We start from the raw sequence: 15,404 nt of genomic DNA, 5'->3' as shown, positions 1-15,404 counted from the left end.
TATGCCATTCCGAACACAGCCTCGCTGCTGGCCAGTGAAGGCAGCCACACCAGATCACTTCCAGGTCGGCGCCATTTTGATTTTCTAGCCGTTTGAGAGTCAGACGAGTTTACTTGGAAGAGGTGGGAGACGCTCCAGCGTGTTTTCATTTATATCTATCTCATTCTAACGGTATAGTTTAAAAAAGCTAGTTTATGACAGATGACACACGAGTTATTATGTATTATTATGCAGTTATATTAAGTATTATTGTCGGGTTTTTTGCTCCGGGCTGGTGTAGTGACTCCTTTAGCCGTTAGCAGCTAAGCTAGTCGCTAACGTTAGCTGGTATTCGCCTTTCTGCACCGAGGCCCGAATGTCTGCAAGCTGGAAGCCCGATAATGCACAATTATCCATCAGAAACAGATAATCAGCTAACAGCCTAAGTTAACTGTACATATGCATGACGTCCTGTAAATGCATTTCACATAAATCCTCTTCGCAACATTCACGTCCCTATCTTTCGCTAGCTCGCCAAGCTAGACACCATTTCGCAGATCCCCCAAAGTTGCGTGGCTTTTCTCATCATTTGCTATTTTTTTTACAGCTAGCTATGTGACGACCTATGTGTCGTTGTAAAGGTCAACATAGCTACGTGACCCCCCGCCTGGACCGTTTTTATTTATTTACTTACGTCATGACATTCGATCTGCAATGTTAACAGTCGCCAACAACTAACACCTACCACATCACACACGCGATGGATCACTCTCTGTTATCTATACACACCCACTTTCCTAGGTTTAGAATATGTGTTTATGTCTCTCGCAGTGTCTAGGCGTAGGAACTCCAGGCCTAGAGATGTGGGACCAGGGTGGTCAACCCGGCCCCTGGCCTCAGTGGCCATTGAGCCAACAGCAGTGGATGCAATCCTTCCAGCATCAGCAAGATCCAGGTGGGTGAAGCAGCTATGTAGAAATGGTGTGTCATGTCATTGACCATACAAAACAACAACAGAGCTCAGTCATGCAATTTATTCTGAAACTTGACCCCCTCAGAATTGTAAATGAATGCCTGATGACAGATTAACATATCTGTGGTATTATTAGCTTTTTTCTGATGCACACTGTGAGAGTGAACGTATACGAGAATCACACTGCGTTTTATTTTCTTGCTGTCTCATGAATGTGCAGGCCAAGTGGATTGGGCGGCCCTAGCGCAGGCATGGATAGCCCAGAAAGAGAACACAGGCACAGCAGTAGATCCGCAGCAGCAGCAGCAGCAGCCTAACCTGCAGCCCAACGGACAGGAGATGCCAGGGATGGATCCTGCTGCACCCAACAATCATGGCAACTTCCCGGGAGACGCTTCCTTTGGCAGAATGTGGCAACCTGGTAGAGAACCCCCTCCTTCTTCCCCCTGTGTCTTTCCAGATACCCCCAGTGGTTATCTGTCTTTATCATTTCCTCCCATTGCAGGATAACGTAACACACTCAAATTCACTGTGTTGTGGTTGTTGTGTATATGTGTCTCGTGTTCAGAATGGGGAATGCATGGCCAGCCGCCTCCTCCACCTCCCCCGCCAGACCAGGCCTGGATCCCTCCTGGTACAGGACCCATGGACGTAGTGGCCCCCTCAGAGGACAGCAACAGCCAGGACAGTCTGGAGTTCTCCTCTGAGGCCCACCACGGGGGCTACCCCCAGAACAGCCACGGGTTTGGTGCTCAACAAGACAACTATGCAATGGCCCCCATGGCTATGAACCAGTTTGACTATCAGGTATGCAGATGCCGGAGTCACTTCCATAGCTAAGTTCAGTCATCGAATGGTCATATTCTTGGATCGATTTTTATTTTTGCAGCATGATTATAAACGCATTGAAAGCCGCTCCAGTTGAAGACAGACTTGACATAGAATTCACATGTTTTTTCCTCCCTCTCCCTGTAGCATGGAGCTGCTGCCACCTACGGTCCCACTAACACGGGCTTCCACCCTCCATACTGGCAGGGCCCCCCCCAGAACAGACGGGACAGACCCCCAGGCTTCCGGGACCGCCAGAGGTCCCCCATCCAGCTTCCTGTTAAACAAGACACCAACAATACTGCTGCTCTTGGTGAGTCGCTTCACTCCCTTCTGAGTAAGTACTGCCTCGAGGTGAGAGAGAGAGATGCTTGTGTCCTCTCATGCTGTTTACACACACACACACACACACACACACCATTCTGATGGTTTTTGATATCTTTGAACTGCTCACTACTATTCTCAATTTGCTTGTTAAAGGTTTAAGAATCAGGGCACTCAAGTGGCGTAGCACATTAAGGCGCATACCATATTATCGATCATTATGCGATCACCTAAGCAAACAAACGTAGGCTCATGATCTACGTGAGTCCTCCTTGAGTTACATCTAAGGCCCCTCTAACCTACTGCAATCCTCTCCCTCCTGACCTCAAGACGCTGTCAAAAGGCGCACGCTTCCCGCATGGATCCGAGAGGGCCTGGAGAAGGTGGAGAGGGAAAAGCAGAAGAGGCTGGAGAGGGAGAGGATGGAGCAGCAACGTGCTGAAATCGCTAAAGACGAAGGCAAAGAGAAAGACCTGCCTGACGAGCCCGGCGACGGGCCTCGCGTTCCCCGCAAGAGCAAATTTGTAAGCCTTCTTTTTCTTTTCCCTAGAAAAACGAGAGGCCTCATACCACCCAATGGAAGTGTACATGTGTGTTTCACCTGTAGAACCAGGGAAAAGGACACCGGTGATGTTTCGGTGTCTCGTTGACTGAAACTGCCTCTTTCACTCCCACCGTGTAACAGGACAGTGATGACGAGGAGGGGGATGAAGACGAGAGGGAGGAGGAGGACAGAGCTCCGGCCAGGAAGGAGTTTGTCAGCCGCAGCCCGTCCCCTCCCCCGGGGGACCAGAGCGAGCCGGAGATGACGGACGAGGAGAAAGAGTTCCAGCTGGTCAGTTTCACACTTAAAATAACCTGGGATTGTTCTGCTGCTGGACTATTTGATTGATTTGTGACAGTGTAAAACAAATAACATAACACATATGGGGTAGTGGTGGCCTAGTGGATAGTGAGTTGGACTGGTGATCAAGAAGGTCATGAGTTCAAATCTCACCTGGAAACACCACCACTGGTGGGCCCTTGAGTAAGCCACGTTAGCCCTAAGTTGCTCAGGGAGAATGTCCCTGTAACCTCTAATTGTAAGTCGGTTTGGATAAAAACCGTCTGCTAAATGGTTATAATGTAAAAAGTATATCTAAAAACGGGTTTAAAATGCATGCATCAATACACAGAAGATGAAAAGCGATGACGTCTCACGGTAGTCTATGGTACCGTTTGAGCGGAGGTGGATAAGTCATAAGCCTTTCTCTCTCCTCCTCTGTCTCCACAGATGATCATAACTAAAACCCTGCTGACAGAGATCCTCCTGGAGGTCACCAACGAGGAGATCCAACACGTGGCCAAAGAGACTCACCGCAAAGCCACCAAAGGTCTGCTCCCGCCGCCTCCTGCCCACGCATCATCTGTGCCTGAAGACAAGACATGATTCTGTGTTTGTTTTTTTTGATAAAAAAAGAAAAAGAAAAAAGTACTCAATGAATCCCTAAGTCTGGGTGATTGAGCGGCACACTTGGGGAGTGTTTAGACTGTGAATAATCTTGTCATCATGCATCCTCAACCATTCTCTGCTAATGCAACGGAAGGAGAAAGAAAAAAAGCACTGGTGAAAAGGGAGAGAGAGCAGAGCGGGTGTGTTTTTAAAAACAAAACAAACCCTCCCAAAAGAACAGAGTACCCTCTGTCTTCTCTCCTGGTTCCTGCCCCCCCGTCAAGGGGCCCACCTGTCTGAATGACTACTATCTGAACCCTGCCCACCCACCATTGACTCACTCTGACCAACCTCTCACCTCTTAGATTTAGAATGACGTTCAGGTCCCGTTGAAGTGACAGTAGTGCATTAGTACAGAGTGGTTTGGTTTCCTCCTCCGACTATATGACTTGTATGTGTGACATGAGACTTGTTTGTTTTAACCCTTCTCTTCTCTCCTTTTTTGTTTTTCCCCTTTCCTTTGTTCCCTTCATCTCTTCTTGTTGTTGCCAAGGACAGCTTTTTTTGTGAATAGTGCGTTATCTGCCCCTTCTTCTTTTAGAGCCTTTGAGAAAATGGTGGCTCTGTGTGTTTTAACATGTTGTTCCTGTTGTTGATGTGAATCAAAAGCTCCTGCCAAACAGCTGGCACAGTCAAGTGCACTGGCTTCTCTGACTGGCCTCGGTGAGTTCCCTCTCTCTTCTTACATGCGGGGGGTGGGTGGGTAGGGAAACGATTTGGGGGTCATGGGGGGAGGGGGGGGGGGGGATTCACATGCAGCTCGGCCCTATGTCTCCCTCACTGCTTGACTGTCTGTTGAGGACTGACTGAAGCAGTGTAAAGGGTCCATAAGGTCTTATCGAGTGGTTAGCCAGCTAGCGCAGCATCAACCACCACCAAGTATTTACCTCTCACAACACACATAAGATATAAAAGCATGCCGTCTTTACTGTAAGTGAAATGTCATGGTGTGGACAGAAAGACTCTTTCATGGGAGGCTCAGTGTCGGTATGGGGTTGGGGTTTGGGTTGATAGAGTGGAGGTGTGATGAAATTGTGTGTGAGAGAGCGGGAGAGTGTGTGTCTGTGTGTGTGTGTGTGTGTGAGGGAGGGAGGGAGAGAGAGAGAGTGTGTGTGTGTGTATGAGGGAGAGTGAGAGAGAGTGCGTTTTGGTCCGCTTGTTACTCTGCTCAACATCCTGGGGGGGTCTGTTGTTGTCAGGTGGACTTGGCGACTATGGCTCGGACGAGAGCAACGACGAGGAGGATGACGAGGAGCGCAGTGCCCACGGGTCCGAGTCGTCGGACACAGACGAGGAGGAACTCCGCCACCGCATACGGGAGAAGCAGGACGCCTTCCGACGCAAGGAGAGAGAACTGCAGGAGAGGCAGGCGCAGGAGGCGTTGCTCGCTCGCGGTGAGGAAGCCACAGACAGCATGGGGGTGCAGGTCTAGACATGGGGAGCAGTGCATTTTAAGATGCCTACAGGAGAAGCATTTCACAGTCAGCTTGCTATCATGATCTCATATTCTGTGCATATTCGGATACATGTAGTAACTGTGGTATAGATGTTTTCTGCTTGTTAGTATAACATGTTGTGTCTGTGAGTGTAACTTGATTGTTTGTGTCTCCTCCAGAAGAGATGATGGCGTCGGAGAGAGTGAGCAGAGAGCGGGGGGATTATGATGAGGGCCAGTTAGAGAGTAGCCTGCACAAGCAGGAAGTGAGAGAGAGGGAGGCGGAGCCCGCGACAGAGAGACGCAGGTCCCGCAGCGAACCAGAGGTTAGCGAGGCCAGACAGGCAGGGCGGGCCAAGGAGCGGGCGGGTGGCGGCGGCGGCGGCCCCCCCAGCAACGGTCGCAGCAGCAGCTCCAGCTCCAGCGGCACCAGCAGCCGCTCCTCTTCCTCCTCCTCCTCCTCCTCGGCCTCCTCCCACAGCTCCTCCCGCTCCTCGTCCCCCCGGAGGAAGAGGCGGCGGCGCAGCTCCTCCTCCCACAGGGCCCGCCGCCGCAGCACGAGCCACAGCTCGCACAGACGCCACAGCGACAAGGCCAAGGAGAGGAGGAGGGACAGCCGGACGCACAGCGCAGAGCGCTCGGCCCGCCACAGGAACAACGAGCGCAGCCGCTCGAGAGAGCGTAGGACCAGCAGGGGGCACAAGAGCAGGTCCAAGGACAGGGCCAGGGCCAGCCGTAGCCGCAGCAGGGACAAGGACAGGGACAGGAGGAGGTCCAGCAGGGAGCGCAGGGACAGTCACAGCCGTAGCAGCAAGCACAAGCAGAAAGCCTCCAGCAAGGACAGGGACAGGAGGAAAGACAGGAGCCGCAGCCATGAGAAGGACAAGAAGAAGAAGGAGAAGGAGAAGGAGAAGGAGAAAGAGTCAGATAGGAAGAAAGAGAAACAGAAGGCCAAGGAGAAAGAGAGGGAGAAGGAAAAAGAGAAAGAGAAGGAGAAGGAGAAAGAGAAGGAGAAAGAGAAGGAGAAGGAGAAGGAGAAAGAGAAGGAGAAGGAGAAGGAGAAGGAGAAAGAGAAGGAGAAAGAGAGGGAGGCGAGCGCCGTGGTTGCGGAGGAGAGCAACGGCAAATCAAAGAAAAGGAGAGAGAGCGTGCACACAGACTCTCAGAGCGAGGTCCGCCAGGATAGCAAGGCTAGCAGGAAGGGCTCCGCCAAGTCTAGCAGGAGGCACTCTGACTCCGAGTCCAGCATGTCCCTTAGCCCCGAGGTTAGCAAGGAAAAGAAGTCTAAGAAATCCAAACGTAGTCGTTCGCGGTCAACGGAAAAATCACACAAGTCTGGTAAGAAGGCAAGCCGCAAACACAAGTCTAAGTCACGATCAAGGTAGTATTCCATTTTTTTCATCTCTCTTCTTCTCTATTGTATATTATTGTTGTGTGTCTGTGTGTGTGTATGTGAGTTATCTAGGGACCCAGTAAAATATTGTTTTAGAACAGCTCTTTGTTTACTGTTGTCAAGGATGTTTTTTCCAAGTGATAGAGAAACAATCATTCCTGTAGCCTTGTTTTAGTTCCTCAAAAGATTCAAAAACATCCCAAGAGTGCCCTCTGCTGGGGTTGTGGAGCTTATCTTTCCATTTTAGTCCGTTGTAATGAATGTGTAGTAACTCTTGTTCCCAAAGCAACCTGTACAGATAATCACTCTCGCTATGTTGATTCAGTCAGGGGAGGCTGGTGGAGGCAGACATTGGAGGACGGCCTTATGCGTGTTTGCTACCATTCCTCATTCCATTCCTTGCATTACAATGAGCCTGTCCTCCGATATCTACCTCCACCGGATTCTGTCCAATAGTGATGTTGATAACAAGGCCCTGCCTGCATTTGGTGTCAGTGGGGCTGATCTCCCCCCCCCCCCCCCCTCCCCATACAATGCTGCTGTTTGAGGTGTGAGAATGTGTTGTCGACTGTGTGTGTCTGTCATTCTGAGCGTGTGAGTGTGATTGGTGTAGCACTCGCGTCTAATGTCCCGCCCACATTTCTCTTCCAGGTCCACATCCCCCGTCCGGCGCAGGCGTTGAGGAGAGCGCACTGCCTCTCTGATCTGTGCACTTACTTTTAAAATTCCATGAGTTTGACAGGCTTGTCTCATTATTGAGGCAATGGTGTAGGTGAACTCTTCCACTCTTCCGCCCCCCCTCCCCCTCCCCCTCACCCCTACCCGCACCACTCACACCTTCCCTCATCCTTACTCTTCCATCTTTGTAAATATGTGTTATTTTTTAAAGTGAAGACTGATAAAAAAAGGACACTTTTGAATGCTAGGTTGTTTTGTTTTGTTCCTTGCCTTGTATCATGCAAAGCTCAGAGGCTTTGTGGTCAGTAGAATCTTGGAAGCTCTACCATTTTAAACACCCATAACAGGATAGGAAATGAAACCAATATATATTATTGTAAATTGTCCAATAAAACTGAACTGATCCGTTGTTCTGGTTGGTTTCCTGTTTACAATACAGTTTCTTACTGACATTAGGTTGAATCTTGTGTTTTTCTTTGATTCCTTGCGTCCACTCGTTTCCCACATCCTCATTCCTTGCCTCCCTACCAAAACACATTAGTGGAGGAGAAGAATCGCCTCCTGTCAGAAGGAATCCAGTTATTGAGACTCAGCCACAGAGGACCAAACCGCAGACCATATTATCCTGGATTGCCCGGTGTACCACCCACCCAACGGGATGCATGGTCTGTCGGTATTAGATGACGAGACGATGACGTGGCTTCTGGAGGGGTGTCCAGAAATATAGCCCGGGTGAGCCCCTCAACCAGGTCTCGGGGTGGTAAAAGGGTAGCCCCTCGGCCCCGAGCCTGGTGGAGTGGAGAGGAAAAACAACTACCCATGCGCCGAAGAAGAAGCCACAGATGAAGATGATCCAGGGGGTTATTCCTTAATACTGTTTTGCAGGTGTGACACCTGCATCCTGGGAGGTATTCCATCAATGTCGCTGAAGGAAAATCCAGGTTTATCTTTAAGTTTCGCAAGAGTTACAAGCCTTTGATGGAATACCCCAGGAGGTATGGTGTCACACATGCAAAACCGTATTAAGCACCCTGCTTATGAATAGACAAGATTCAAGACTCTGTTGCCATACCAATAATAATAATAATAAACACAATTGCATCCACACACATACACTATACACTAGAAAAGGTTAAACACATGGTCACCTGTTGTCACAGTATTAGATGCATCCAGGAACATTTTGAAGTGAGATAATGCCCATGCTTACATGTCATTGATAATGATCATTTACAATTCTCTACATTTCTATTGTACAATAGCATGAGGAGCGTGTTTGTTTGATAGATATAGTTTTTACATGGACCAATGGGCGTTTGCATATCTAGACCGGGTAATATTGGTAGGAACTAAATGTGTGTAGCAAATGTTTCCACTCGGGACAGAAACAGAATGGGTATCCCACGGTCACATTGACAAACGAAACATTAGTTATAACGTGCAATTTATGTAATTACAACATGTATTCAAAGAAGATCGGACGCCTTATACTTGTGCAATGTGCCCGAGCCCCGACGAATGTCGTGAATGGCGCTCCGACGTTGACTGCAGCGCGAACAACATTCAGCTGGACTTCAGCATGTCAACATCGCAGTCAGTTTCTGCAGCTTCGCTCCCGCCCGGGTCCAGATCAAACGTATGCGATGCCCACGACAGTCAGGTATGTATGCCATAGATCAGACTAGGCTACTTTCTTGCTCGGAACATTGTCAATTAAGTTTAACAAAATGTCGTTGAAAAAAGTAACTAAACACCAAGATCCAGATCCTCTTCCAGTGTCTGCATCAGCAGTTTTATAGTTGATGAGAAACATCACAGCCAGTGTTTTGCACCTGCAGGGTTCGCTCAGCCTCCCAGTCCACCGTGGACCCCAACGAGCTGAGGAGGTTCCAGGCGATGGCCAACAAGTGGTGGGATGAGCGGGGAGAGTTCGCGGCCCTCCACTCCATGAACGACCTGAGAGTGCCTTTCATACGGTGTGTGTGTGTGTGTGTGTGTGTGTGTGTGTGTGTGTGTGTGTGTGTCTTCCATATTCATCACCATCAATCATTCATTCATTCATTTATTACATTAGCCCAACTATCTGTGTGAGGTCATGACCATAACCTCCTAGACTATCAGCGAGTCAGAGGAACATGGTATGTGATGTTCCGTGGAGACAGGCAAACCCCCCCAGGGGAAGATGTCTGGGGTGAACATGGGTGAAATGTAAATTGATGGTGAATGGGGAGGAGGAGGCAATGGAAGCCCATCATTGAGAGTGACACATTCCTACACATTGATGCTGCCTCAGCTACTGTGCATACATGTGCGTGGGAGTAGGTGTGTGTGTTCATGTGTGTACGTGTTCGTGGGGGCAGGAGGTTATTGTGATTGATAAGACATGCAATTTGTTTGCCCTATAATCGCTGCATTGCCCACCCAGCCCGTAGCTCATAGTAGCCTACCTACTACTTACCTTCCCCCAGTGTGGCTTCCTTGACGTGTCTCGGTGGTGACAACGAAGGATCAGCCACGGATCAGCCACATCAGATGTGTCTCTGCCCCCTAGGCTGTGTTTAAATGACGAGCGGCACTGCTTTGACTTGGCTTATCATAACATCCTTAGTACGTCTCGTAGCGAACTGATTGTTGTGCTATGGGGTTTGTTCATTTCCATAGCTTGCTACCTGAAGTCGTAATCAATAAGCACGTTGGTACAAGGTCTCGTCAAAAGCATTAGAGACAGTGTTTGAGATGGGTTGGATGGGGGAGCAGTGGGGGGGTGGGGGGGGGGGGGGGGGTGCACACGTGGGCGCCTCATCTGCCTCATGTGCGTCATGCTCTGGGGGGACAGCAGCTAGCCAGGGAGGAGGGGGGGGGATGGGGGAGGCAGGAGACTAGAGGCGGTATCTGCAGCTGTAATTCAGATGGAGAGGGGGGGAGAGGGGGGCTGTTGTTGTTAGTTCTGGCTGGCATCAGTATAGCTGAGGGGGATTGAGACTGACAGTTGGAAGGTGTGGGAGACATGGAGATTTAAGGACTGAATAAACCAACCACCCCCTTTCCCCTACACACACACACACACACACACATGAACAAATTCACCCCTCTTCATGTTGAGTTAGCCTTTTAGTTTCCACATCGTAGCATCCATGGTGAGGATGGCGATGGCGATAGCAGTGCTCTGGGGTGGAATGAGGAAGTGCTCCTGGGGTGACCTTTGACTTTTTGTGTCTAGGGATAATTTGTTGAACGCCCACGGAGGGCGGAAGTCAGGGAAACCCCTGGCAGGGATCAGGGTACTGGACGTGGGCTGTGGAGGAGGCCTGCTCACAGAGGTAGGCTAATACCACTGTGTGTGTGTGTGTGTGTGTGTGTGTGAGAGAGAGAGAGAGAGAGATTCTGAGAGAGAGAATGTGAGTGAGAATCAGGTAGACACGCAGTCTGATGCCACAGTGGCTGATGCCGCTATTTTGAAATTCCAATCTTCAGAATTGCTGGCTTTCGTATCAGATTCAGCGTTGCTTTTTGAATGCAGTTCTAGTCTGTACAACTCTGCTTGTGATTTACTCTGAAGCAAGCCTCTTCCACTTTGTACCAGTGGCTAACAATACATTTAAATGTCAGCTTAATTCCTCTTCTCATTTGATTTGACTGGTCGTGGTTTGGTGGAAAGGACAGTAGGTAGTTTACTGTTGTTTATGTATTTGTTAGATTTGTTGATAGCTGCACAAGGATGGCATCCTTTTTCCTGGCTTTTATTTATATGAAGTGAAGACATACCAGCATTTTTGTTTGATATGAGCAGACAACATCAGGTCTCATATTATGTTTCTGTTTCAAACACACACACACACACACACACACACACACTCACTCACGCACACATGCACACAGGCACACACACACACACAGTCTCTGTTAGGCGTTTGACTGCGTGACTATGTCAGAGTTAATCCTGTCATGAGGGAAGCTCCCATCTAAAGAGATCAGCTGTGAGTGGAGGGAGCAGTGGGAGGGTTGTGCCCCTAGGGGGAGCAGGCTGAGCTCCTCAGCAGCAAACACACGTGCTGAGGCATAAACTAGTTTGTCCACCAGAGAGCACTGCATCTCATGTGTCCACTCACTAGATTCCCTTTGTATCTGTCATTCACTCCAGTCTTCCCCTTTCTAATTTAATTAATTTTAATTTTTAATTAATTTTAATTGTAATTTTTAAATGTTGCCATTTAGCAGACGCTTTTAATCCAAAGCGACTTACAATTACGAATTACAGGGACATTCCCCCTGGAGTAACTGAGGGCTAAGTGCCTTACTCAAGGGCACACTAGTAGTGGTGTGGTTTCAGGCGGGATTTGAACTCACAACCTTCCGATCACAAGTCCAACTCACTATCCACTAGACTAGACCACCACTACCCCTTTCTCTCTGTCTATCGCCGGCCCTGCGCTAAAAATAGTATTCCTCCATAGGTCTTTCAAAGCCTATTCACAATCAAGTTATGTCTGAATTTCTCTCTTCGTCTATCTCCCTATCTCTCTAACTCCCCCTCTCTCCATCCCTCCCTCTCTCCATCTCTCCCTCTCTCCCCCTCCCAGCCCTTAGGGAGACTGGGAGCAGATGTTCTAGGTGTCGACCCGGTAGGAGACAGCATCCGCACTGCGGAGCTGCATGCGTCCCATGACCCAGACCTGCGTGGACACGTGCGCTACCGAGCCTGCACCCTGGAGGAGGTCTCAGAGGAGCGGGGACAGGGGGAGGAGGAGGGAGGAGGTGGAGAGGGGCTGTTTGATGCTGTGGTCGCCTCTGAGGTGGTGGAACATCTAGCAGACCTGGAAACCTTCTCTCTCTGCTGCAACCAGGTGCTCAAGGTGGGTCAGGTGGTGACGCGTTTGCACGGGTGTGCACACACACACACACACACCTCAATTAATTTACTGATCCACTCAATCTGAGGGGACAGATCACGTGGTGGGTGAGTGGGTGGAAGCACACACACAAACACATACACACATCCGTCACTCCCTCCACTCACCCTCTTATGATAAGACCATGTGACATGTTCCCTCAGATTGATAGGAAATTCAGTAAATTCATTGAGTGTAGTGGAACCAGGGCCTGTAATCTCATGGATCAGTGTGTTTCTCCCTCGGGTTAGGAGTTTGAAAACAGATGAACTGAGAGAGATCTCCAAAAGCCTCCTAATCTCTAATACCATCGCATCCAAATTAAAGCAAGAGCCAGATTATCACTCTCAATTAGAATCTGTTAGTGTTAAATGTCTGGTTAGGGATCTAAACCTGTTTGACGTAGTGTCTTCATGCAACAGCATTGAAAACCTGCCTTTGTGTGACCCCCCTCTTGTATTGGTTTTTGTCCTGTCAAAGTACAGATTTGAGTTCTAAAAGCTGAACCTTATATGAAACCTGGCAGTGCATGCAGGCCGGCCTCCTCTCATGTGAATTGCAACTTTCAGAAACGAACAGAAGCATCAGATGCTCTTGCTGAGGGGAGGCTTTCGGTCAAGTGCCCCCAGTGCAGTCATAAAGCCAGTGAAACACAGTCTGCCATTACAGAAACAGGCTTTTTACAGAGAATTCCGAGAGCGCCCTCGAACCTTTTTTTTGTTTGTTGTTGGCTTGAAGACAAGAATTCCATTCTATCCAAATAGCACACTTGCCCTCGCGCTCTCTCTCTAATATGAGTCGCTAAGTAGCACTTCAACCCAACCACCGTCACAATCACCCTCGTGGTTGGTCTTTCATCTACTTAATGGGTTGAGAGTATCTCTGCTTGGAGTTGGATGTGCTTCCTGGCCTGGGCTGTAATTGTGTGTGTAATTGCGTGTGTGTGTGTGTGTGTAATTGTGTGTGTGTGTGTCCTGTGTGTGTCCTGTGTGTGTCCTGTGTGTGTCCTGTGTTGCAGCCGGGCGGTTCTCTCTTCATCACCACCATCAACAAGACCAGGCTGTCTTACGTGCTGGGCATCGTGGTGGCAGAGCAGGTGTTGGGCATCGTGCCCAACGGGACCCACGAGTGGGACAAGTTCATCAGCCCTGAGGACCTGGAGCGCCTGCTAGAGTCCAGTGAGTCGCATCCTGCTCTTCATCATCATCATCATCATCATCATCATGCTACTCCTCCTCTTCCTCCTCGTTGTCTATCCTCCCAGCTCTATCTCTCCCTCCCCTTTTTCTTCATTTTTGTCATGTTACCATGTGACTGATTTTCTTTTTCTTCTCTCTCTCTCTCTCTCTCTCTCTCTCTCTCTCTCTCTCTCTCTCTCTCTCTCTCCTTGTATCACTCGGTTCCTCCCCCCTCCCTCCCTCCCTCCCAGATGGTTTCAACGTCCAGTCTATCCAGGGGATGCTGTACAACCCGTTGTCCGGGGGGTGGAGCTGGATCGAGAACACCAGCATCAACTACGCCCTTCACGCGGTCAAACAGAAAGAGGAACCGCACCCCGACCGCGCCGAGGGGGTCAGCCCTGACCGCGAGGACCGCACGGAGACGGCAGAGGCCGGACACCACAACTGACCGTGACCTGCTGGAACACAGCTTGTCTGTGACAGGCCTGACAGGACTGAAGGGACCTGAATAGCACTGAGCCTCAGGAAGAGAAAGAGTCACCATGATGAAGAAACACGGAGGACATGGCATGCTTGGTTGTTGCAGTGCTTGAGTGACTTTGTGATATCTGTTTTTCAGACAGTCTGACTGCCGTAGGGGGTCATAGCCTACCGTCAAGGGGATGTTGGGAATGACGTTCCCCTGACATGCTTGAACTGTTAAGCATTCGTTTCTCTAGGGATGTCCATGTCACCTGTGGTAGTAAAACTGTTCTTTGCCGTGTTTGGCATTTCATAGTTTTCACTTCACACAGTGAACATGAACAGGATTTATAATCCTACTATTCAACATAAAGATTTCACCTGATAAACAGTTTAAATGTGTTCATGAAATGATGAATGACTCTATTCACTGAACTCAAGCTTTTTGGAATCCCCAACACGCTTTAATGCGGATATTATGATTAATATCCGGTGAAATCATATATGTTGAAAATCCTCTGATCTGATTATGAAATCCCCTTTTCATTTCTGCAAAGCAGATCATGTGATCCATCAAGAGTTAAATCTTGTGTTTGTGTGTTATTTCCTGGTTGTTTATTGGTGTGTTAACACAGGCCATGGACAGTAAACACCTTTTTATAGACCAGAGAAGGCTGTAGTAGACGTTCTGTCCACATCGTTAATCTGTCAGATAGGGGAGGGGGGGGGCTGTCTCTCTCAACCTCTCTGTCCCCAGGCGACTTGGGATTATAATTGTCTTCATGCTGAAGTATTACATAACTCCAGAACAAGTCTTTAGCACATCATGCTTGCATGTTGCCTCCAAAAATAACACAATGCAGTTAGAAGATATGAGAGCTGATCCAAGGGTATTATGGAATGTTATTGTTTTGAAACCTGTGCAACACACCTCCTTAAGAATCCCCCGTTTCTCAAGCAAAGTTGTGTTTCGCAATACAGAGATATGGCCGAAACATTCACAACGGAAAGCGCATTGTCCAGATGTATTCAAGATGAATGCCTTTTTACACTTTCGAAGTTCTTGCCGAGTGAGTATGACGATGGCTCATGCACCCAGTGAGCTATAATGAGGCACTTCTACGAATCGAATTATTCGTGCTGCAATAGCCTAAATGGCTGAATAATGCCAATTTGAAGCAATTTGTTCGCACAATGCATTGCATTAAGATTGATATTTAATTTGTCTTAGAACGAAATATTTGCCCTAGACTACAATAGCCTATAGGCCTATGTAAAAGTTAGGCCCATTGTAGTCTATAGGCTATTAAATTATTAGGGCCTAAGCCTAACGTTTTTCGATCCACACATTACAGACTCCATTTAATTGGGATGTGACATTATATAATAATTAGAAAATAAATGTTATTTAGGATATTCATCAATAAATTCATCATCACGGTATTTTATCATCAAATGCTTTTTTGGATGCTTGAATAAAAGATCATTTGGTTACGTAATAATTTGCATAAATCAACATTTAGAAATGGGAACAAGTTGTAAATAATATGTGTGACTTGTATAGGCCTATAGCCCCATCATGTTGTTTCCACTGAGCTGCGAGGGGAGTGCCGCCGCGGTGACGTCACTCAGACAAAGGCTCCGAGCGGGCGAGGAGGGTGCGGGCAGCCGGGCACCATCAGGGGCGAAGATGCAGATTTCCCTTGTTTTGGCAGATCAAATACATACCACATCGCCATGCTTTAGCAACGTAGGGGCATATTGATGAAG

General features: G+C 48.6%; 2 protein-coding genes across 2 annotated transcripts; both read left to right on the top strand.

The window, feature by feature from the left end:
- Nucleotides 1-88: 88 nt before the first annotated feature.
- pnisr (PNN-interacting serine/arginine-rich protein) lies at nucleotides 89-7,510 on the top strand. The gene is made up of 12 exons (XM_080541335.1): nucleotides 89-171; nucleotides 811-934; nucleotides 1,173-1,373; nucleotides 1,521-1,759; nucleotides 1,928-2,093; nucleotides 2,435-2,628; nucleotides 2,790-2,939; nucleotides 3,378-3,477; nucleotides 4,206-4,259; nucleotides 4,796-4,990; nucleotides 5,212-6,412; nucleotides 7,076-7,510. Exons 2-12 carry the CDS (start codon nucleotides 841-843, stop codon nucleotides 7,104-7,106), a joined length of 2,625 nt encoding a protein of 874 aa, XP_080397461.1. The 5' UTR covers nucleotides 89-171; nucleotides 811-840; the 3' UTR covers nucleotides 7,107-7,510.
- A 1,017-nt stretch (nucleotides 7,511-8,527) lies between these two features.
- coq3 (coenzyme Q3 methyltransferase) lies at nucleotides 8,528-15,097 on the top strand. The gene is made up of 6 exons (XM_080540118.1): nucleotides 8,528-8,762; nucleotides 8,941-9,078; nucleotides 10,323-10,422; nucleotides 11,683-11,955; nucleotides 13,010-13,169; nucleotides 13,421-15,097. Exons 1-6 carry the CDS (start codon nucleotides 8,563-8,565, stop codon nucleotides 13,618-13,620), a joined length of 1,071 nt encoding a protein of 356 aa, XP_080396244.1. The 5' UTR covers nucleotides 8,528-8,562; the 3' UTR covers nucleotides 13,621-15,097.
- Nucleotides 15,098-15,404: the final 307 nt, after the last annotated feature.

This window comes from Nansenia antarctica, assembly GCF_963989245.1.
Source record: "Nansenia antarctica genome assembly, chromosome: 10".
Taxonomy (NCBI): domain Eukaryota; kingdom Metazoa; phylum Chordata; class Actinopteri; order Argentiniformes; family Microstomatidae; genus Nansenia; species Nansenia antarctica.
Note: the sequence above shows the minus strand (reverse complement) of the source record. Positions and strands in the feature narration are given on the sequence as shown.

Coding starts and splice junctions, on each gene's coding strand:
- pnisr (XM_080541335.1), top strand. CDS start 841: ATGTGGGACCAGGGTGGTCAACCCGGCCCCTGGCCTCAGTGGCCATTG. Junction 2,940..3,377: donor AGGAGAAAGAGTTCCAGCTG/GTCAGTTTCACA, acceptor CTGTCTCCACAG/ATGATCATAACTAAAACCCT. Junction 4,991..5,211: donor GGAGGCGTTGCTCGCTCGCG/GTGAGGAAGCCA, acceptor TGTCTCCTCCAG/AAGAGATGATGGCGTCGGAG.
- coq3 (XM_080540118.1), top strand. CDS start 8,563: ATGTATTCAAAGAAGATCGGACGCCTTATACTTGTGCAATGTGCCCGA. Junction 11,956..13,009: donor GCTGCAACCAGGTGCTCAAG/GTGGGTCAGGTG, acceptor CCTGTGTTGCAG/CCGGGCGGTTCTCTCTTCAT. Junction 13,170..13,420: donor GGAGCGCCTGCTAGAGTCCA/GTGAGTCGCATC, acceptor CCTCCCTCCCAG/ATGGTTTCAACGTCCAGTCT.